The sequence below is a fragment of the Malurus melanocephalus genome, unplaced genomic scaffold (assembly GCF_030028575.1).
Source record: "Malurus melanocephalus ecotype Western Australia unplaced genomic scaffold, MMel_1.1 scaffold_519, whole genome shotgun sequence".
Lineage (NCBI taxonomy): Eukaryota > Metazoa > Chordata > Aves > Passeriformes > Maluridae > Malurus > Malurus melanocephalus.
In genome coordinates, this window is record NW_026623751.1 from 334,856 (window position 1) to 358,700 (window position 23,845).

At 40.1% G+C, this 23,845-nt stretch overlaps 1 protein-coding gene and 2 non-coding genes across 3 annotated transcripts in view; all 3 read right to left on the reverse strand.

The window, feature by feature from the left end:
• Positions 1-3,515: 3,515 nt before the first annotated feature.
• EIF3A (eukaryotic translation initiation factor 3 subunit A) overlaps positions 3,516-23,845 on the reverse strand; it is a 28,379-nt gene continuing 8,049 nt past the window's right edge. Inside the window, exons 8-22 of the mRNA XM_057381651.1 lie at positions 22,849-22,953; positions 21,981-22,079; positions 21,183-21,299; positions 20,614-20,799; positions 18,186-18,533; positions 17,574-17,678; positions 15,731-15,844; positions 15,353-15,475; positions 14,207-14,360; positions 13,112-13,296; positions 11,372-11,460; positions 8,118-8,935; positions 6,704-6,878; positions 6,101-6,270; positions 3,516-4,779 (exon numbers count right to left, since the gene is read on the reverse strand). Of these exons, the coding sequence (XP_057237634.1) occupies positions 4,538-4,779; positions 6,101-6,270; positions 6,704-6,878; positions 8,118-8,935; positions 11,372-11,460; positions 13,112-13,296; positions 14,207-14,360; positions 15,353-15,475; positions 15,731-15,844; positions 17,574-17,678; positions 18,186-18,533; positions 20,614-20,799; positions 21,183-21,299; positions 21,981-22,079; positions 22,849-22,953 (3,030 nt within the window). The 3' untranslated portion in view covers positions 3,516-4,537. The remainder of the gene's footprint in view (positions 4,780-6,100; positions 6,271-6,703; positions 6,879-8,117; positions 8,936-11,371; positions 11,461-13,111; positions 13,297-14,206; positions 14,361-15,352; positions 15,476-15,730; positions 15,845-17,573; positions 17,679-18,185; positions 18,534-20,613; positions 20,800-21,182; positions 21,300-21,980; positions 22,080-22,848; positions 22,954-23,845) is intronic.
• On the reverse strand, positions 21,488-21,620 carry LOC130582764 (small nucleolar RNA SNORA19). The gene has a single exon (XR_008966338.1). It is a non-coding gene; the product is annotated as a small nucleolar RNA SNORA19 (small nucleolar RNA).
• LOC130582765 (small nucleolar RNA SNORA19) lies at positions 22,245-22,368 on the reverse strand. The gene has a single exon (XR_008966339.1). It is a non-coding gene; the product is annotated as a small nucleolar RNA SNORA19 (small nucleolar RNA).

Genomic DNA, 23,845 nt, shown 5'->3' on the forward strand with positions numbered 1-23,845 from the left:
TTTTTTTTTTTACAGTGCTAGTATGACCCATCAGATATATAGATTAATTTGCTAACAGTTGCATGGGGAGGAAGATAATTTTAATATGCCTGTTGTCTGGGCAAAACAAGTGATACACTAAAAATGGAAGGTTTAACAAAGCTGGTAGATTGTCCTCCTGCCCAGGAGAGAAAGGGCTAACAGAGCTGGAAGCACAGAAAGGTTTTGATTAGCAAAATGTCGTGGAACAGCCAGTAAAATTTCCATCCTACTGTAATTAAATGCATTAATTCTATTCAAGAGGAGGACCAAAGCGTAGAGCATTTCATCTCCAGCTCGTCCTGACATGGCAAAATAGSAATAGTTGGGTGTTTTTGTTATGCCAGTTGTGTGCCTACTTCTTGCAATGCTGCAGTGAAGCACTAGGGCACTAGTGCTGGAATAACAGGTAAATTTTGGATCTTGCATTTCACTGACCTAATGCCTTCCCTTTGTAGGCTGACACCATTCAGCAGTACCCTTTAGCTACAGGAGGAAAACTTGCTTACATGTAGYACTTCCTGTCAATGACTGCAGTCCAAGGACAATAAAACAACAAGGATGTGTTTCATTTTCAGCCTTCCAGTGCTCTTGCTGTCTGAGATTCCTCCTGGCTGCCAMCCAGCCCATCCCAAGAGCCTCCTGGTCCTGTTCATGGCCTCACTGAGGCCACCAGGGTCATGACATGTCCTGGGCTGCAGTTGTGGTTGTGTCCAGTCAGGAGTAACACCACTGCCTCCTGCCAGTTCTTATAAACACTGATTTTGTAAAAGAATTATGTTCGTTTTTAAAACTGAAGCACTCTAAAGAAAGCTTAATAAAAATACTAAGTATGTCCTCCYCCTGCTGAGGACCTGGGTGGTCCTGAGTCCTGCCCATGGGCTGGGTCACTGCCTGGGCTGCTTCTGGACCAGGAAGGAAACAGCACTGTTCGTGCTGACACTGCCTTGCTGGAGATTATTYTGATCCAGAAACATTTTCATCCATTCCAACAGCAGCAGCCTTAAGTTCTGCCTTCTAGATACCACCTGTGACACTTTGTATTCTGTTCTATTGAAAATTTTAGCTGTTTAACTGAACATGACTCAAAGCAAAGCTTGGCACAGAACTCCTTTGGCTTCACCAGCATTTTCAGGTAACCAAATGTTGTGCTCATGTTTAATGATGGCAGGAGATGGAGGTTTGAACTGTTGGATTTGGTCAGTAGAGGTTTTTGATCACTGTCATTAGTAYTGTGTGCAAACTGATCAAGCAATAAAATAAACACACTGGCATGTCAGCAAAGCTCACATCTCTCCAGACTCCTCTCAAGCTGCTCAGTCCTGAGAATGTGACACGTGTTGACAACATTACCACRATCTCAAATAATGGAAGTTAATAAAACAGATTGGGAAACAGTTTTAGCTGGTGTAGGGATTATTAGCACTCATCCCTGTGTGAAAGTATCTTTCCATGGATACAATTAAAACTATGTAACTGAAGGTATAATCACCTTTTACATATTACAAAGGCTGGAAAAAGGCAAATGTTGTGCCCATCTTTGAAAAAGGCTGGAAGGACCATCTGACAAAGCACAGGCCAGATGGTATCACTTCATTCCCTGGGAAAATCATAGAGGAAGTCCTTTCAGAAYGTTTTTGGGGACATGAAGGAGAAGATGACTGGGAACAGCCAGAATGGAATTACTGAGGGTAAACCATGCTCACCTGCCTTCTATAATAAAGTATCTTTGTGGATGAGGGAAGGAGCACTGGATGTTCTTCATTTCAGCTTTAACAACTCTTTCAGCACTATCACACAAACTCTTGCACCCAGCTCAGGATGTTACAGCCCACACAAAACTGGCTGGATGTTCAGGCTGAGCACCCTGGGCTGGAACCATCCTTCTGCAGGCACAGGATGACAGCAAAGTGGGAGCTCCAAGCCCACACCTGGGACAGGGCTGCTGGCCAGAGGGATGGACAGGAGCCTGGTGAGTTCAGCAGGGAGCAGGGCAGGGAACCCAGCCAAAGGAGAGCCCTTGCAGTGACAGGCTCGGGGCTCAAAGGTCTCTGGGTCCTGGCAGGGGAAAAGGGGAGCATGAGCCAGCAAATCCCAGGTTGTTGGAAGGGACACTGGACTGTTGGGGCCTGAATGTCAGCCTSTAAAAGGGAAGAGTATCCCCCTCAGCTCATTTCATCTTTCTTGTGTGATTTTGGGGTTCCATTCCCACCATACAAAGACTTTGCCAAAGCTGAGTGAGTTCAGCAKAGGGCCAACACAGTATTCAGGGGCAGGAGCACATGCCTGGGAGGAAAGGCTGAGGGAACAAGGCTTGTTCATTGTTCAGCCTGGAAAAAGGAAGGTTTTTGGGGGAGACCTCAGAGCAGCCAGCCATTTCCAGGAGGTTACCTGGAAAATTCCAACTTTCCACAATAGTGCATAGGCAGAGACAAGGGTAGAGGCCAAGAGAGATTTAAGCTTTTTGAGGGGCACAAAAATGACCAGAGAGCTGAAGCAACTTCCCTGCGAGGAAAAGCAGAGAGCTGGGGGTTTTCAGCCTGGAAAAGATTTCAMAGAGCCCTAATTGTAGCCTTTCAGTACTTGAAGGSGGCCTGCAAGAAGGATGGGGACASATTTTTTGGCACATCTTGCTGCAATAGGATATGGGGTAATGGCTTTAAGCTGAAGGAGTGTTGATTTGGATGCAAGAGGTTTTTTAACAATGARGATGAAAAACACTGGCACAGGTTCCCAGAGAAAGGGTGATGCCCTGTGCCCGGAAACACTGAAGTTCTGAGTGTGATTTAGTTAAAGATGTCCCTGCTCATTGGAATTGAGGGTTTGACTAGATCACCTTTAAGGTCCCCTTCAACCCAAACCTTTCTGTGACTGATTTTTCAGTCTGGAGCCAGCCAAGTGTTGGAAGAGGCTGCCCAGAACAGTCGTGCAATCCACAGCCTTGAAGGTCTTCAAGTCCACATTGGAGCAACATGGTTCTAAGTAATACAGGAATTTCACAGCCTGCAGACACAGAATGGAAGGTGCCTGAAGAACAGCAGCACCCTCGACTCCAGATCCAGTAAACATCATTACTGTATAGCTGCTCTTCTCTGGTTCCATTCTTTATGGGACTGTATAAACAACAAAACCCAGTATTTTTTTACGCTTGGAAAACATTACTGCCCTGAATGAGTCCTGTGACTCAAGCAGCAATGACAGGACAGGCTCCAAAGACACAAAAATCAGCCCTCAGAAGAYGTCTCTGAAGAGCAAGTTTTTTCCAAGAAACCTATTGGTCCTGGATTACTCAGAAGAGGGCAGGAAAAGGACAAGAGGAGCATTATAACTTCTGCTCACACACCAGGTTTCCCATGGAGAAACTATCTCAGGTGATCTCACCTTCTCTTTCAGCTAGTACAGAACAGGTCTGAGAACAGAAAAGAGTTGCTCAACAGCTGTTCTGCAGAACACATGGTTCAGGAATCACTAAAAAGTCAAGACACTGCAGCAACTAATTCCTTAAGTTGTTTATTTATCATTGAAGAAACACACAGCAGCAAGTTCTGYGTTGGCTTCAGTGTGACCAGATCATTCCTCGTTGTTACTGCACCCCAGCTTTGAAGTCAACACAGCCATTACTACAAATCACTTTTTTGGAAAGGGAAAGAATTGACCCTGAAGACAAGAATTGGGGGGAAAATTGAACAATTTCTCCAAAASCACACATGTTAAATATGACAATATTTATAAATCTTTGAAAGGCATGAATTATCCAGTAATGGAAAAAGCAGTTATGATATTGGCAACAGAAAGTACATAGCCATATGCTTACCAAAACACTGAAATTGTAAAAGCTGCAAGTTTTGATTTGTACACTGCAGCAGTGTGTACATTACTGGAACAATGACTGCAAAGTGGCCTCAGAGGCATTATGGATTCAAGTAAATCTACAGAAAATATCCCAGTGTAGCTAATTCACAATGTTTATTGTATTCAATTCAAATTTAAACAACTTACTGAATTTAACTAGTGATAAAATATGTCTCAGAAACCGCTTGCCCTCCAAGATACCTATGTAAAAGAGGGCTCTTCTATTTTTTTGGCTAATTATGCAAATTCTTTTAGCTCTGCTTTTTCAGTAATTCCACTGTGTGAACAGAGGCGTTTTCAAATGCATGTCCTGTGACAATAATACCCCATTCCAAACTAAGAAAGACTAAAAATAAAAAGGGCAGCCTGTTTTGGTGCAAGAGAAAAGCTGTACTGAAGACAGCTGTTGGGCTTGCTTCTTTTTATTTTAGCAACAAATGACCCATGAAATAAGCATCATTTGAAATTTCCAAAACTGGCATTCAATTTCCAACCTTCTGCTGTGAGTTTTGTGCATGATCAATCTATATGAGTAAGTAATTCATGCTTTCATGTTACCTCAAAACATTGGTTAAAGAATTCCAATTCTGAATGTTTATAAGCACAAATATAATCTGTGGATTCGATCAAATCAAAGCTAAAACATTGGTTAAACTGTGATTCCCACTTAACGTCGTACAGTGGTCCACCCTTCTTCATCTGTCTCGTTTTTAGTGCGGCGTACRGGCTCACGCTCCTTCTCTGTTTTCCAGGATCCCTTCTCCTTCTCCCCATCCCTTTCCCTCTCTTTGGATGCTGCTGGAGGGGCAGAAGCTGGAGGAGCAGCAGGAGCAGGGGCCGACCGCCGCACCGGTTCTCGTTCTTCCCCGCGCTCTTCCCTCCTGTCGTCAGCGCGTCGCCACGAGCTCGCTACGGTGCGGGAAGAAAGAGAAACAACTCTGTCATGCTCCACCAGCACCCTGCAAAGTTCAAACCAACACCCCCGACCCTGGCACTGGGATTTGGTGATCCTCAGCTCTGCCAACAGGGAATATGATAATGGGCAAATGCACCTTTTAATTTTATAGAGAAATAACGGCAGAACTACTCAAAYCTCTTTTCATATTCAGGATTGTGGTGAGCATGCCCAGTGGCATCTTTCAAACACAAGAATCACACTAAGAATGTTCTATTGATGTATGGGTTTATGGTGTAAAAATATATTCTTGTATTATTAGCAGAATGAAAACCACAGAGTGTATCCTTAGAGATGACTGAACTCTGAAAACAGAAAAATACTTAAAAACACTTGTGGAAAATGTTTAGGTGTTCACTACTATTAAAAGACAGGAAATTACTCCTCAGCCTACTGGAATCAGAGGTAAAATGGTATTGAAACATGATTCCACTGATAACAGCATCTACCACCCTTTACTGTATGAAAAACCATTCATTTCCACCAAAAAGTATGTCTGGAGTTCCACCCCAGCTGTGTGTGAACAAAGCTGTGGCAGATGCCAAACAATCAAATATGAAAACTTCTTGATACATTGGAAAAAACCTCCAGAGGACACTCTGCCTTTCTGCCAGCAGCAGCCTTGTGTATGATCTCATGTTCTGTTTCAGCCTGCCCCCAGGTGCAGGAGCACACATTTGGGGCAGAGACAAAATGAGATTCTGAAGATAACAATGCCAGAATTGGAAGATGTGGTGGTCCCTCCAGGTTAAGTGGATCTGCTGTTACTGTATTTTTAGAACAGAGCAAAGAATTAATAAACACACAAATTAATACAGGCTAATGGCTGTAATCAAAATAGGCTATTCATCAAAATGAATACTATTAATAGTGAGAAACCTGTAAGGCCTCATTCAGAAACATTTCCCTCATGTTTTAATGCTTTAAAGCAAAGGGCCAGAAATTACTTTCTGGGATGTCTGTCTTGATAATCTAAATACAAGAACTTCATTCACCTAGAACACAATCCTATGAGAAGAGTRTACTTGAAATGTTATCCTCCTAACTGTAGATGTGAAAAGCTACTGGATGGAAAAGAACCCAACTACAAATAGTTAAGATTCACTGAAGAATTCTCAATTATGCCAAAGGTGCTTTTTATTATTTTGTTTGTGGAAAGGCAGTATATATGGCTGAAAACACAACCTATTCTCATGTGRTCCTCTCCCAGCACTGTCAGAAAGAGGGAGAATCTATGTTGGATGAAGGCTTTTAGGGACACAGAAATGAACGTACGCTCTTCCCGGTCAGATCGAAGGGGAGGGCCTCTCCTGAGGGGTGGCTCCCTGTCATCACCACGTCGGTCTCTCATGTCACGACCACCTCTGTCCCACTCCTCACGACGACTTGAATCTCTCCAGCTGGAAGTTTCCTCAGCTGGCCCTCTCCTCCAACCGCCGTCATCCCTTTGGCCATTCAGAATATAAGAGTCAATGTTAGGATTTTTACCTTTGCTATGGAAAAGAGCAGTAAGAAATCACAACACAGATATTTTCAGACCCAGTGGGTGTCTATTTAACATCCTTCCAAAACTGGGTTTGTTTTTCTGGAGCCTAACATGGAATTCCCTTGATAATAGGTTAAAGAAAATAATTTAAAAGAATTTTAAGCATTTTGGAATTCTTCCTGTAAACAGATAACATCATCTTAAAAAYAGCAAACCAAAAAGGCCTCAAAATGCCCCTATCCATCTGCTGCCCTGAAGTGCTTAGTTTCATACAAACCAGCCCTGATTCCTTTAACTCAGCAATTCCGCATTATTTCTTTATCAGCAGGACACTTTTTTTTTTTTTTTTAAAAGTAGGAACATTCTAGAAGTACTTAAACAGAAAGTCAGACCTGGGACGCCTGAAACGATCATCTCGATCGAAATCTCTCTCCCTGTCAAATTCCCGCTCCTTCTCATTTTCATCYCGATCTTTGTCTCGATCCCATTCACGATCTCCTGAAGGTCTGGAGTCTCGGGGAGGGCCCCAGCTGTCTTCACGAGCCTTCTCTCGTTCTCTCCATCCCCCTGTAAGAAACACAGTCAAAGGAATTTGTGACTGACCTCTGATCTCTCTTGCAGACAAAGAACCCTTTACTTCTGTCACAGGAACTGGTTCTTCCAGTTTTGATCCCTGAGGGTCCAGCTCAAGACGTTTTTAAAGAAGTGTGCACATGGAGTGGGAGCTGGAGACAAAACACTGTACAAGCAGTTTAWTGCAAAGCCAGTAATGCACATCTTGTGTAAAGGCTGCCTGGAACACTCCAGCAGAAGTGCATGCACCGTGYGGTTTTCAGTCAGAAACCACAAAGGTCTGGTGCAAAACAAGTGCAAGAAGAAGCAAATGGAGTAGGTTAGACAGTGGATTCTTTTATGAAAATCCACAAATGAGGACATTTTAAGCAAGCAGATTTTTGAAAAAATTACTGCTTTGTAAAGCACTACTTTAAAATATAACTGTTGTTACCATCTACTTAACACAGTGCACTCAGCAATACCCCTCAGTTATTTATGRATGTGAGCTCTTTATTGTGTAGCTTGTTTTGGCTTTAAATAGGATGAACTGAAGTGCAAGTTTTGATATTTATGGTAAATTTTCTACAGGTTTGGATTACAGAGTTAGCATCTATGAAAGCTGATGTGGTGCCTGCCAACACATAAATGAGAAAAATCAGGAAATCAAAGTCATTTCTAACATTTAAATGTCAACAACAGTTCTGAAAACAATCAGTAGTTCTAGTCTCCACCACCGAGACTTAAAATATAAATAAGCAATACAAGAATAGGATATTTCAGATTTTAAGGGATCTAATCCAAACTCTGCTCTAAGCAGGAAGGGTTAAAAACAAAAAGGGAATGTTAAAAACATTATCYCTATACACACAGAGAGGGCTTACCAAAACCCATTTGAATGAGGTATCAAAACACTCCCTATGAGATTAACTTCAGACACACAGAATGGCTAGGTGYGCTAACCTAGTGAGAATGTTTTTCTCCCAGCAGAGTATTCAGCTTGTATACTTTGTTTTTACACACAGGAAAGTGATGAGCCTTAGTGTGTGACCTTTACGTATCTTCCAGACAAGCAATTTTTTTTAATTCAACCAAATTAACAGGTTTAATTATACTAAATAGAGGAGTGTCCACATACGCCAAATTAACTTTCAGAGCTGATTCTCCCATCTCTGGCATCACGTATGTTACAACCATTATCTATGAGGTGAACACAAACTTTTGAGGGAGGATCATTATATTGGTGCATTTTACCTGGTTTACCAAATGGTCTCCAAGGCCCTGGCCTCGAGTCTTCACCACCACGCCAYGGGCCCCTGTCATCATCTCTTCTGGAGAGCCTTTCATCATCTGCGTTCCGCCAGGGTCCCCTGTCGTCATCCCGCCGTGCCATCCTGTCATCATCCAGCCCGCGCCGGGGCCCTCTGTCATCCTCCAGCCCGCGCCGGGGCCCCCTGTCATCATCTGCAGCCCTCCAGCTGCCCCTGTCTTCATCCAGCCCACGCCTGGGGGGTCTGTCATCATCCAGAGCCCGGCGGGGCGGCCTGTCGTCATCCAGCCCGCGCCTCGGCCCTCTGTCGTCATCCGCTGTGCGCCAGCTGCCTCTGTCCTCGTCCAAGCCGCGCCGGGGGGGCCTGTCATCATCCAGGGCACGTCTGGGTGGTCTATCATCATCCAGGGCACGTCTGGGCGGTCTGTCATCATCCAGGGCACGTCTGGGTGGTCTGTCATCATCCAGGACACGTCTGGGAGGCCTGTCATCATCCAGGGCACGTCTGGGACCCCTGTCGTCATCTGCAGCTCGCCAGCTCCCTCTGTCCTCATCCAATGCACGCCGGGGTGGCCTGTCCTCATCCAATCCACGTCTGGGGGGCCTGTCCTCTTCCCCTTCTCTCCTGGGAGGCCTGTCCTCATCCCCTTCCCGTCTYGGTGGCCTGTCCTCTGCTGATTCTGGAGGACGTTCCTTCTCTTCTGCAGGACCACGCCGGGGCAGGTCATCCCCTCGCCGGGGCAGATCATCCCCTCGTCGGAAAGGTCTTTCATCGTCTCTCGGATCTCCGCGACGCCAGTCTCTRTAAAAGGGAACAGATGGAAAGTAGAAGCTGACATCCAGGAAAGTTTTACATCAACAGTATCAAACCCCCCAAAGCCATTTCTGATTGCATCCACTTGGTGCATGGTTCCAAACAAAGTGTGCAGTTTCACAGTGCACCRTCTAACTGCCCTTCATTGCTATGAGAGAGCGGTAGGTCACTGTCCCTACAGCTCCAGTGAAGACTGAGCAGGTTATCATCTCCTTCAAGAGCCTGAAGGGGATAACTACAGTCCCCTGTTGGTTATCTGCTGAAACACCACAGAGAAGAGAGTTGGCTTCTACACCAAGCCTAATTTGGCAAACTCAAGCTAAGTCTGAAAGAATTGGTATTAGAAGAGCCCATAACCATCAATCAGGTATCCCCCTTCACCATGCAAATGCCAACCCAACACACCATTTAATCTACTGTCTACAAGATTTTACACATACATTTAGACCATAAACCCTGTTTTGTCACCAGAATAATTTCTCTTTTTCAGGAAATTAACCTTCCTCAACAATAAATAAAAAKAAACAAGAAATAGAACATCATAGGAAATGTATTGTTAACTCCTTCATGGCAGGAGAAAAGATGCTGCACTGGGGTTGAATACCATGGATTTAAAAAAATAAAAYCCAAACCAGAACACAACAAAAAGAACACCTCAAGGTTTAGAAATCCACTATGCCACAAAAATGTAAACAAAAGAACAGCAATGACTTGCTACAAAACAACAGATGTAGGACTTGAAGAGGTGAGAACAAAGAGACAACAGTTGTGACAACTCAGCATCTCAAGAATTTTTGAGGAATTGCAAGCAGTGCATTTCCCGGGTTTGAAAGAATAAAGGAGAATGCAATCAACATTGATCTGTGAGGTAAAAAGCAAGATATGGAGATTGTTAATTTCCATTTAGACTCAAATTGGATAATCTTCCCCTTTGAAAAATCTGATTATTTTGCCATAAAAGACATATGGAGGAATGGTTGTAATGTGTATCAGATGAACAAGTATTTAATTCATTCATATAGTGTTTCAGGGTCTTAGGATTTTAAAATCTATTTTAAACTATTACTTTTAAACTACCAGTACTCCAATAAATTTCTAGGAAAGTTGAATGASAAATGCGTAAGACAATCTGTATCATTCTCTGAGGAAAAAAAAAAATCAATTGAAGCACACAAATAAGCACATTAAACACTTCACAAAATCACAGACTAGTTTGGGTTGAAAGGGATCCTGAAGATCATCTCATTCCAATTCCATGCCATGGGCAGGGAYACTTYCCACTATCCCAGGTTACTCCAAGCCCTATCCAACCTGGCCCAGAACACTTCCAGGGATGGAGCAAGCCAGAACTCATGTGATTAAAGGCTTCATCCACGATTTTAATCCAATTGTTAGATTTTGCAGCTCAAGAGATAGGGAATCACTAACAGAAATGGCAACACAGCTTTTAAGGAAAGATGGAATGCTATCTTGTTTATCGAGAGTTCACAGCCTTCCAAAACATTTCAAGAAATTACTAGAGAGGGAAAGAGTAAATTAATTTGCTTCCACTGGAGTCAGAGTAAGCATTAATGGATTTAAATTGCTRTACTGGAAATTAGGGTTAGACATTTATAAAAATCTATCTATCTCCAAGGCTAATTAAGCAATAAAACATACTGCCAACTGGAAGCAGTGTTATCTCCATCAGCGTAAGCTTTTAAKAACTAGATGTGCACCATCAGAAATATTTTTAGATACAGCTCATCCTGATGTGGAGCAGAAAAATGGACAAATGTTTAAACTCTTGTTTTCTACAACTGTATAAACAGTTTTCATTATTAACATACGCAAAATAGATGCAAACAAGTGTGGATTTCTTTTTATTTTTGAAGTCCAAAGTACCTTCAGAATACTCTGCCTTCAGAAATCCATCCCTCCCTGTTCAACACAGCTCTCAAAACTTAGTTTAATTTATGGCATGGCATGTGTTTTCTGCACTGTGACTYACTCTGGGACTTGCATAGTTACTGTCACTTTTCTAAATGGAAAATCTCAAGAGTTTCATCATCCAGGAACCCTGCATTTGCTTGTCATCCTTCCCTATTCTGCATTTATAGAACTGACACCAATGTTTGAGTGGGWGAGAAATTGTTAATCTTAAAAGGAATCCAAATAAGCAAGTTGTTTATCACACACGGAAGGTGTCTGCTTGCCTTCACATATCTAAGCCAAATAAAACAGGAATGTTATCTGAAYATGGTTCCAAGATAAAACCTCTTTCATTCCAAGATCCTTACAAAGCAACTTTTTAATAGAAGGTAWCTTTCAGAGATGTAAAGGCATGAGATATTACTCAGTTAGTGCAACTTTAGCAGTAGCAAAAAAATGGGAGCCTCCATACTTTGATCCCAATAAAACTGGGGTTTATTAATCACTGATTACCTCTCCAAYGGAGCTCGACGCCATTCAGATTCTGGCTCACCACCTCTTCTCCAGGAGCTTTCAGACTCCCTATCACCCCAACGAGATTCCTGCGTGTCAAAAGAAATTAAGAACATTCTCTCTGAATACTTTAAAATGAAGATTTTCAACATATAATTTACTTCTGAGCATAGTATGTCACTAAAAACTCACTTATCACACTACAGAGAACACTGAACTATCAGGAATTTGGGTAACTGAAGTATGGTTTCAACTGACTTTATTGTTTCTGGTGCAGGTCAAACAATAATATGGTTCCCTTGTGCCACATACTTGACCAGTGGGGAAGGATATATGCAAATACATATGAAAAGTTTATGAACAATAGCTACAGTCAGCCATTGTTACCACCTGTTGACACAAAGGAGAGATTCTAACAGTTTCACTTTTCCTGGGGCTTTATGACAACAGGAATGAATTTAAGGAATTATTTGCTTTTGTGCTTTCTAATCTCATCAGGAAACGTAACTGAATACACTGAAAGCTCTCTGTGGCAAGGACACTTTGGTATCCAATACCTCAATGCACAAAAAAGCAAGGTATTCATGAGCGCAGAGCAATAACCAATCTCAATCTTCATTGCTTTTAAATGAAGTTAAAATGTCTCCAYTGCTGGACAACCCATTTAAACTAATTTTTATTCCTTCATTCCACCACAAGAAACCAATTAACTAAATCATCTAACATACCTGATGCCACATAATCACACAACTTTATAAGAAGGGTATTCCAGTTTTAATGCCCTCTTTGGGAAGTGTTTTTATTTGTCAGTATGGGGAAATACACATGTTAACCAAGATCTTGCATATCCACTACTCTGTCTCCTTAAATGCTTTTGAAATKACCCCAAATAACAATGGTGAGCAAAGAATCCCAAAACTGCAAATGGAATTTCTGGAGTGGTACAGGTAGCTCTCTCAGAACCTGAGCCAGCTTTTCCAYATAATCAAGTGCCCACAGATAGGAGACCTCTTATGTGAAAATACCCATCATGATTATTTACTTGAYAGACTATCAAAACAATTTATACAAGCCATGATAACTTATCTTCATGGTGTTACTCAATGAAATATGCATTAAACACAGAGAAAGGCTGTGGGGGATGAAATTCAAAACCAGTTCTCTTGAATGATAAATTCTGAAAAAGAGGGATTCCTTTGCTACATTATTTTAAACATTTTCAAGTAACTTTTGTTTCGCTTCTCATTGGATTGGGATAACAATTTCTTCCAATCCAAGTCATATTTGTAAACAGAAAGTCGCACACACCTCTCGGTTTTATGTTATTGCATATTTTTTATAAAACTATGCATTTATGTTTCATTTGGGGGTGATTTTCCTTCAATATCTACTTGAATTCCTGTCTTTTGAAGGGGTCACTTCACTTGTTTCCAATAGTTTTCTTTCTTTTTCTGCTAAAGAAATCTTGCACAATATCTATTTTAGTCTTCATTCTATTAGTTTATAAACAGCTTGGAGATCTTAGCAGTTTCTTTATTTATTTCTGCTAAACTAGAGATTCCAGATAGTGATAGCTGAAATTAAGTGGCAGTAATTGAATTATTAAATTAGTCACTCACACTGSAACTTAACAAGAAATAAACAGATAAACCTATGATTTTGTAATATTAACACCTTCTTTCAAATAATCTACAGAAGAAGGAGCAGTAAAGAAGAAACAAATCTGTAGGTATTACCCACCTTTCTTGAAAATGGGTCATCCAGACCTCTCCTTTCTTCTTCTCGACGACGCTCCCTTTCTTCTATCTCCATTTCTCTTTGACGTTTTTTCTTCTCCAGTTCCTCCAGYTTTTTGACTCGCTCCTGGTATTCCCGCTGCTCCTGCTCGCGTTTCTCACGCTCAATGCGCTCTTTTTCCTCACGCTCTGCGGAGTTGGAAACACAAACAGAACTTATTCCCAATACAAATTCCGTTACTTTGCTGTAGCCACAGAAGGGTTACACAATACAATGTCTCCCCTCTGACTCCACAAAAAATAAATACTAAAAGAAATAGAAGCATTTCACAGGATGTGTTTAGCGAACCACAGAACATGTTTTCTAGGTAACTTTCTAGTTAGGAAGTCTATTAACTCAAATGCAATAGGAAAAGGAGCCCTGATACATCCATTAATAAATATCCTGAAAAGCTAGCAAGAAAGAAAACAATCCAATAGCTGTACATGGATCCAGTGTACAGACCATCAGTATAGCAACTAAATTATCAGTAACTATCTCAACAATGGAAGAGGATCCCTTCCTTAGAAAAAGGTCAAACAAAATCACCTAAATGTGTCAGAAATTTGATATTCATGATGGCTTCAGTTTTTGTTTTTGAAATACTGCATGATTATGAACTTGTGACAAATAGGACAAAAATGCCTCTTAACTGATGCCAACCAAGCATCAGCTCTGAAATAGGCTATCAGATGAAGTAATTCACAAAGAAAGGTGTGTGTCATTTACWTCTGGCATTCTTGATCCAACACCARTATTTCCTTTCTTTTAACATGTGCACAAACAAGTGGCCAGAACTCAAACCGAAGACTCAAACCAAAGATTCAATCTTTCATTAGACTCCCTTACTAGATCTCTTCCTTCCCTGGTTCCTGGAAGCTACAAAGCTTTACCTTCCTGTCTATGCAAAACACAAGCAAGGAAGGTGTGACAGTCTTGCCAGTGACTGGAAGCTGAAAAGACTTCCTCCAAAATTGTGAAACATGGAAACCAGACATTAGCTGTGTCACACAAACAAGGCTTAAGGATGCAAAGGATGAGTCCCATTCTCAACCACACCTTTAAGTAGCTGCTCTTCCCGTAGCCTTTGCTCCTCCTCCTCCTTCTCCCTGTAGTAAGTGATGCGTCTCTCCTCTTTGCGCTGCCTCTTGCGCTCCTCCAGACGGTTCCGCCTCTCCTCTGCCAACCGCTCCTGGAACTGCTTGAGTTTGTCCTGAGGAACAAACAGTACACCTCAGAACACCACAACTGTAATGTTTAAGAGCTGGACAGTTACACAGATTGTCAAATCAAGCTACATAGAAACACCAGCTAACTGCAACATATTAACTTTGCTCCACCAAAAAATCCACTACCTGTTTGCCATGTCAACCTCTTCTACAACTGATTTTTGTGTTAAGAGAATATATTCCAATTTAAAACAGAGAAACAAATCATCATGCACAGCATTAGTCCTTTATCTGCTTTTTCATAAAAGGAATTGCCTAAATAGTAATTTACCTGTATCCAAAATATATCCAAAAATTATCCATATTATTGCAAAGAACTATATACAGTTACTAATTTGTTTTAACATAACACCTCTTCTGCTTTCTTTTGGTAAAGCTAGTTTTTAGTGCAACATAGCCAAACAGTCAAAGCTATAAACTGTCTCAGGAAATGTAAAAATTGGAAATGCAGAGCAAGAAACAAAGGCACAGTTCTTTCCCTGACCTTGTGGTCTGATTTGTTTTTAAATTTTGCAAACACAGAACACGCCGTAACAAACAAATACTTGAACTGTCAAAATAATTTCCAGACCCAAACATAAGGAAAATAAAAAAGAGACAAGTATTTTCACCTATTTTTCAGCTTCAGTATGATTGTCAGTATTATTCCATCACCACAGTAATTTCCAGTACTTGTGCAGATGCAGTTGCCTGCCTATATAAGACACCCAGTGATCCCTTACTAATAGCTGTATTGAAATAAACAATTTATCCCTCTTATTTTCCACATAGGCTAGTACAGGAATTTTTAAAATTTTAAGTGACATAGGAATGGGTGCAAGAAATCTAATTTAAAAGTCAAAGCAGAAAATCAGCAATTCCACAGTTGTGAATCATTTYAATACTMATTTGTTTCTAGTTTCATKAAGAATCYSTGGGTTACARTTTTAGTTCYTCACTTTAGGGATGTACTTTGAYAACACCTTATCTCATGTACCTCATAAACTGTTCGTCGGGATGCTTTGAGCCTGGCTTCAAATAAATCTCTATCCTCCAACATCCTGGAGAGTCTGCTCTTGTGCTCAAGGGCTTTCTCACGCTCCAGCTGCAGGGTGGTGATCTGAAAATAGAAAATATACAAAATATAACTTTAGTATGCATTTGGATTCAATCTACCCCAGCGACTAGAAAGAGAAATTATCTCTTCCCCTTTCAGAGCAAAGACAGATGGCATTGCTGTCCACGAGTACAATGAAATCACAAAGCTAACATTTCTATCTTTTTTTTCTTGGAGAGAGCTGAAAGAAACCAGTGCAAAACTCACCATTTTTCATTCATTGGTAAAGACTTCTTCAACTGAACAAAAAAATCTTACCCTTTCCTCTTCCTGTTGCTCCCACAGCTCCATATCATGCACTCTTTGTTCCTCATARGCAGTCTTTATTAAAGGAATTTCTTCCAAGCGCTTCGCTCTTTCAAAGTAGTCAATCTGAGTAAAGATAACACATCTTAGCATGACAAAATGCACATAAACCTCTGATTTCTGGCGACTTCTCCAATATATGTCATCCATTATGGCAACATTGCAACAACCACACTGGACCATCAAACGTCAACGTACCCAAAAATCTGCCTCTACCACTGGCAACTAAGTGCACTCCCAGGCAAGGATGCAGGAATAGAGGCACGTACTCAATACTCTCTCAGCATCACCCATTTTCAGCTCCCAGCATTTTCTGTGTTGGAAGTACTTTTGTATTTTAAACATTAGTGGATTTCCTCTCTYGCTGAACTCAAAGCCTTTCATATACAACAATGTACTTTGCAAAGAACTCCTGCGTGTCTGTGGCTCACAGCATGAAGATCTAACTTCGGCCTACAAACAGTTCTGAACATGGCCCCTGCTGGCTTCATTTGATGCTTCTTACTCCACTACCCCTTGCAAGCAGTGCAAGAACAACTGCTCCCATCATCAGCTGTTACARCAGCTGCCCTCTTACAGACTGGCACCACATCCTCTCTCTAGAAAGCTTTCAGACAGAGGGGTACTATCCTACAAAGACATTGCTGACACAGAAGCCAATCCACATCATAGATAATTCTTGTTGGCCTCCTGTCAAACTTCCAGTTCAACTGCATCCATTCAGAGATAAGAGACCAGAGCTGCAGACAGCGCTCAAAATGCAGAAGAACCAAGTTCTCACTGCTGGCAAAGAATGTTAAGTTTGGCGCCCATCATTTTATTATGCAAAGCCAAAGACTGGGGGATTCTTTTCCCCATAYAAATTTTTTAAATCTATCTAACCAGAATATAATTCAAAGACCCTCTTTTGTCACACTACTAAGTTGGATTATTTTTCTGAAGAAGTCTGTAAAAAGCTTTTTTGGAAATCCAACTTAGTTACACCCATCAGATCAACCTTACTCATATGTTTTCTTTGACAGCTTCAGAGAACTCCAAGAGGAATCCCTGGCTTACACTTCTTTTATAGAAGCTGTGCTGACTTTTCCAGGTAGATCATATTCACTCAGGTGGCTACTAATTCTACTCTTTAATGTATTTCTTGCTCCCCTGTCCAGTATAAGCTGCAAGTCTACAGGCCTGCAGTGTCAAAGATCCTCACTGGAAACTTTTTACTAAGTTGCCACTTTCTAGTATCAAACCAGTTCTGAGWGACCCAAGTCACCAACTGTATCACAGAACTCCTGTTTCATTCCTGAATACAGCAGGAAGTCCTGGGTGAGTTTCACCTGGCACAGATCATRTGTTTCTATTTATTATGACACATTTCTCACTTTTAGAGCTACCTACGTTTCAGACAGATCCTTTCCTAAAAACTAGGAGGGCTCTAGAAATTTCTAGGAGTTTCCTCTGTTTCAGTGAGGACTAATACAGTTAATTAGTTTAGCTTCAMCATAACAGTATCATCTTCTCGGAACATTTAGACTATTCTAAATATTTTCCAATTACAACTAAGACCCAGTTCACAGCCAGCTTAACGGTTCTTTTTCAAATCAACTCTATTAATTACAACAGATTTTTTTCACCAAAACCAGAGACTCCATTGGTTTGTAACACAGCTACCTTTTTTTAGTTTTAAACTATAACATTTCCATCACCAATATTATATACATGTATGCACATACATGTACCAGCACCAAGAGTTCACATTCATCAAAGAATTGTATGCACATCTGTACCCTTCCTACTTTTGTACCTTTTTCTCCTGATTCTTCAGACGTTCCTGAAGTTCCTTCTTTTCTTTTTCCAGCTGTTCCACTTGTTTAGCCATAATAAAGTCAGGATCCAATTCTTCAAGATCCTRCAACCAAGCAGACTTATCAATATAAAAGAAAGCAAACTTTTTTCTTGCAAATGTTATTCATTTATTTAAGCTTCTCTGAMGTTTTCCCCTTAAACTTTTAAATTTATTTGCTTCATAAACATTCTCAGTTTCTTTTCCCATCTTCTGGTAATCTTTTGAAATCACATCATGTTTATTCTTAATTGAAATGCTGTCCAGATACTACAAAATTTGAACTGAAGGTYTATTTTGTGTTTCAGATACCATTTAAGCAACGACGGGGAAGACGGAAACCAAAAAATGAAAAAAAAAAAACCCATCCCCAAATGCCACAAAACAAACCAAAACAAAACCAATTCCCCCAGGCAAAAAAGACCCCATCCAAATCCAGAATTGAAGTTTTTTAAGAAAGGCTGTTTGCAAGACCAGTACAAACCTAGTAAAACCATGAAATTCAGATAGCCCAGCAATGTAACAYTGAAAGCACAACAAAATAACTTCCTACTGCAACAATTAATCACCTACCTCAATATCAATATCTTTAAATGCTTTGGCTCCCAGTTCAGTCTTCTTAATCTGCTCCAAGCGCTCCCTGACAGTTTTCTTCTTGATCTGCTCATGCTCCTGCAGGATCCGCTCCTTCTCCCTCTCCTTTGCCTCCTGGCGCAGCCTCTCTTCCTCGGCTTTCCKGACTTTCTGCAATTCTGCTTCCCGTTGTTCCAGCTCTTCCTTTTCACGCTGGATGTTCAAACTTTCCAGGCGCTCTTTTCTCTCCTCTATGGTCTGACGACGYGCAAGGATACGCTGATGTTCCTTCCTGGAATTTTTTAGGAAGGCAGTGACTGCCAGCTGATGTTGTTCCTCCTTCTCTTGCTGGATTTAAATTAAGAATAAGACAATGATATAGAGAGAGTCACTCTTTAAGAAGGGAAGAAAGCACAGCTAACGCTTCTCAAGGAAAATGTAAAGTTAATTCTATTCTCCAAACTTGCTGCCTGAGTGGAAGTACAACTGTGATGGCAAATCACTCATCCAAGTGGAATCCAAGGTAGTACCAAYTGCCCAGAACCAYGSGCACATGGAGACAGTTGTCTCTAAMAGACAATATTCTGCAACATGGCTTAGGTACAACAGTTTCACATCTTTCTGTCCAAAAATATTACCCAGCTATTACTGATACTGAAATCTTTAACTGCAGTGGGTACGTGGGTCAATATTGTTTCTCTGTATGTGCTTGCAAACATATCACCATATATACTGTATTTCACAAAGCTGCTTTTTTTTTGTTATTTTCCAAAGTTTTATTRTTTTCCAAACACACTAATACAACATAAAATATTCTAATTGACACAAAACACTATCTGTGAGATGATTAAAAAATAAGCCAACAATTTAAACACTGTATTTAAACCCACGTTAATTACATTATAAAAAGCACTAGGCTTCTAGGCACTAGAATACACTATTCTCTAAGCAGCATTCTCACCCTGCAGCATTCCCCAGAGTCCCCCCACAGTTCTATGTGGACATTCACAGGAGGCATTATTGTGCCAGCTCAGGGAGCTGCCCATTTCCATCAGTGCAGCCAAGCACTGCAGCCCAATCAATCAGCTCCCCACATTCCCCCAGCCACGCTGCTCCTGAAACCTGAGCACCCTCAGAGGTATTTTTAGTAACTTGTCACTTCTAGCACATTCAGCAAAAACACTGAAACATCCATACTTTGTTGCAGATCTGTACATATTTCAACATAAATGGAGGTGCCAGAAATGCAAAATTTAAAAAGCTTTGGATGGATTTAATGATTTTGTGAATCATAAATGTGACAGAAATGTAAAGTTTTTCTGCACTTGAAACAAGTGAAAAGATTTTATCTGAATAGTAAAGGAAAAAARGATATCAACCTGTTCTGTAGCTTCTCTAATCAAAGACTGATACTAACCTTGATACTGTTCTCCAATTTTAAAAGTGTAATGACCASCATTTATGTTTCATTTAGCTCCTAACTGTAGTAACATGTCAAGTATAATTGCCATTTTTATCCATGAATGTACAGCTAAAGCATGTTTTATCTTTCAAAATGACAATCTAATACCAATCACTAATCAAATCTTTTTAAGGGAAAATCTGCATAGAAGTATTTTTACCTTAAACACTATAAAACAACTAATACATGTTTAAGCTAACATAGGGAAGYGAGCATCAGGTGTCATGATAGAGTTCTACTTTTTGCTTTTATATTTACTTAGTATTTCAACCTGTAGAAAGAATCTAACCTGGATATCTTGCTATCAGCCTTTTTTTTCCCATATGGAAAAAATACTTGGTGTATTTGCTATGAAATCTTTCATAAACCAAAAACAAATGAAAAAGAAGTGAAGGTTTATCTTGCCATAACCAAAGCATGCTGGAAATCTGAGACTGATTTACACCCTGCTGCTACAGGGCTCTRGAAAACCTGAAATGTGAGTCTGATCTTGAAGCCAAGAGCCTCAGGGAGGAGGAAATGAAGTGACAAGGACAGGTCAGTTCTTGAGCCATGGAATCTTTTGTTTTGTAAAGTTGCATTCCATGTTTTTCACAACAGCAGCTGCTCCAAACAGAATAAAGGAAGCATGGAAAATGGATTTTCAAAAATGCATGCAAAATTTTAAATCCCAGYTCTATATGCTCATCTATGGGAAACTTATTATTTGCTATGTCCTAAACCTGGTATTTGCAAGACTGGAAATTTTAAACTCAGGCCTCTTGAGTACATTTTGCCATGAKCTTAGTTATGACCAAACACTAACTAGCTGAGTGCTTTCAAGAATGACTTCTGTACAAGCACAAAAAACCTARCTACCACTAGGCTGACAAAAAAAAGTAAGTAAAAAGTACATCTACTCTGAGAAAACACATTCATTAAAATATAAGCTTCGTCAACATTTTTGTAAGACTTTAAACGACTTACCATTAAGTGAGGAGGCTTAATGACTGCAAGAGCCTTAGCCAGAGCTGAGGACATGGCAGTCAGTTGGTTTCTGATCTGCTCAGAAGGCATGCTCTGCAGCTGAGGGCCTAATGGAGCATCTTCTCTAGTACAGTAATTCAAATCTGAACCAAAACTCAGTGTCCGGGTCGTGTGATCAAGGCGAACCTTTGCAAAAACAAAAGATGGGAAGAAAGGGTTGTATCATTCATTGAACAATTTCTCTGCTGCTCTGCCTATAACCACGAGTCAACAGAAGCTCTAAGCAGAAATTACTTGAAAAAAAATTCTGMTGCACCATTTTATCAGAAATGCTAAATTAGCAGGAGAAAAATAGTGTGAATAGAAGTTTTTTTATGGTTTATACAGAAAAAAACAGACCCAACAACAGCAACAACAAAAAAATCACTGGAAGAGGCTGAACTTTTAATGATTCAATGAAGACAAATCACTCTTGCTTCTTCCTCCACACTGTCAACCAGTTTCTTTTCATCCCATGCAACACACATGAACCCAGACATCATTCCACAAAGTCATTTCACAGCACTCACCTGTAAGTCACAATGCCTGGCTGCATCCACGATACAACGCTCCAGCTGGAAAGCATCCACAAAAGGAACCAGGGTACACAGACGAGCAAACTCAATGCTTTGATAAATCTGGGCCACCTGAATGTGAACAGAAACATTRGGAATTTTTCCTCAATAGAAAGAAATCAGATATGGATGTTGTTGTACAGACCTTAAAGTTGACTTGCTAAATTGTCAACAATGAATGTGTACATATTAATGTAAGTGTAAATACTATTGCAGGATTTTATTTCTGTACTGTAATAAATACCATTCCTGAATGGCTGTTTTGTATGAAGGAGACTGGCAGCAGTAACTACATCCAGCTATGCTGCTAATTAGCCTTCAACTATTTCTTTAGCACACCAGAAATAACACTGCTCATCACTGGTAATGAAAGCAGGTCAATGAAATGTGCATTTTATGAAAAACTTAAGACACTAAAAAAAAACTCCCAAAAATCAAAGTGAAATACTCCCCTCACAACCTTCCTCAAAGAGAAGTTTTAAAAAACTTGGTAAGTTATGAAGAAAATCCAGACAAGACCTACACCACTGTACCCCACTACTGTATATAGATACTACAGCTGTATTTAAATTATACACAAACTCAAGATATGGGTTATACACTGAAAAAGAGCATCTTAAAATCATAATGGTCTTCTATCTGATGGAAAGAGGAATTATTTCAGAATTTAAGTTTCCAACTTAATCTGTTTCCAAAGCATTTTCTTATGTATACTTACCTACACTTAAAAACATACATTTTCTTTACTCATACCTGCTGCAGAAGGCGAAGGATGGTGTTGTTTTGCAGGTGAGGAATGTACAGCTGCAGTTCAGGCTCCTTTTCAGCTTGGTCTTTCACCCAGTTCAGAACCTATCAAAAGTCTGAAAAGTTACTCTRTCTGCAACGACCTGTACAAAATTCACCATAAAAGTAACATTTTCTGGTTTACAGCTCATGAAACAAGAGCACATTTGTCAGATACTGCAGTGTATCCTTTAATCAGAACACTTTGAGTTACAATGGAGAGCTGACAGTTTTTGTATGAAGGCGACTGACAGTACTGGCAACATTTGCCACACTGCTAATTTACCTTCAAGTTCTTTTTAGCACCTCAAATATCTTTGTTCCCACTATCAAAGAAAAAGAACATGATGTGCTTCATCAACTGYAGAATTTACACTAATCTAATCAACAGCTCTCACATTATTCTACCTCCCAATACTCTACCTTTTAATAGTAAAACCAGTCACTGGTTTATCTTTCCACTCAGCACACAACCCACTTGCCTGCATATGCCCACGTGTGCAAAGTCTTATCATTTTGCAGCTTTAAACAAAATGAACTCAGTATCATCTCTAGCAACCAAACTTTCTGATACACTCCCAAAACTTTGCACCTTTATAGAGCTCTGAATAATACCCAAGAGACCTGACTGAACTGTCAGTCCATTTCAGTAAGGTGGCTTACTATATCAGACATCATATACATATTATGATAATGGAACTTCACCAAATCAAGTCTACTACTGAAAAATCTGGCCACAGAGAAAGCTAGTTGATATTTACCCCAAATCAATAGTCAAATAACAGACTATTTGTCGAGACCAATTACCATACACAGAGAGCTAMAAAAAACTTACCTTGCTGACACGGGCACTCAACTTGAGCGGGTGAAAGTCTACTTCAAGCCAATTGTAAAGTTCTTTCACTTCTGGGACAACATATTGCACTACGTTGAACCTGACCTACAGTCAACAAAAAAATTCCAAAGATATCAACATAAAATCAGTATTAACCAATAGTCATGCTTTAAGATTTTCATATTCAACAAGTTAAATAGGCACTAGATGTGCATTGCAATACAGGAGATGATATATTTTTATCACATTCTTAACTGCAGTGACAGTAACTCTACATTATACCACTTAAAATGTATTTTAAAATGGAAAAGTAGACAAAAAACAAACGAGGTAAACAGACTAGAGTACCATTGTCAGCCATTTCTAAGACACAAGGCCTACTATACACAAATGTAAGTCCACATCCAAACTAAAACCACATATCTCTAATTAAATTCTGAAGCCTTCAATTGTGGGTTTGAGGCAAACCGGAGAGGTACTGCAAGAAATAATTTGAATTGTAAAATGAGCTTTGAACCTAAGTTTTAGATGCATGCAAATGACTGCAAGTAATTTATTCTCTAAAAATACCCATGACTTAATGTCTAATATGTTTTTGAGTATCTGGGGAGGTCTGAGGATAGATAAATCTAACATCCCTTCAAATTATAAACACAAGCAAGTTTTCATAACTTAGATCCATATTGTCCAGCATTTGACATCTGAACTGTGCTTGCTTATTCAAAACACATTTAAAACAGAAAAATAAGCACTTGGTTCAGTTAATTCAACACTTAAGAGTCGGAAAAAAACCCCAAAGTTCTAGATCACAGGTTCAGATCAATATTTGTTGCTTGGGTGACATAAAAGACACAAAAWTATTGAATGTGATTCTTTAGTGCACACAAGCATTCATGTCACTGTCATTTCCAAACAGTCCCTGTGAATCTGCAATTCAGTCCCAATTAACCACACAGCTGTTTTAGCTTTTAAATTGCTGTCCCAAACCTAAGCACAG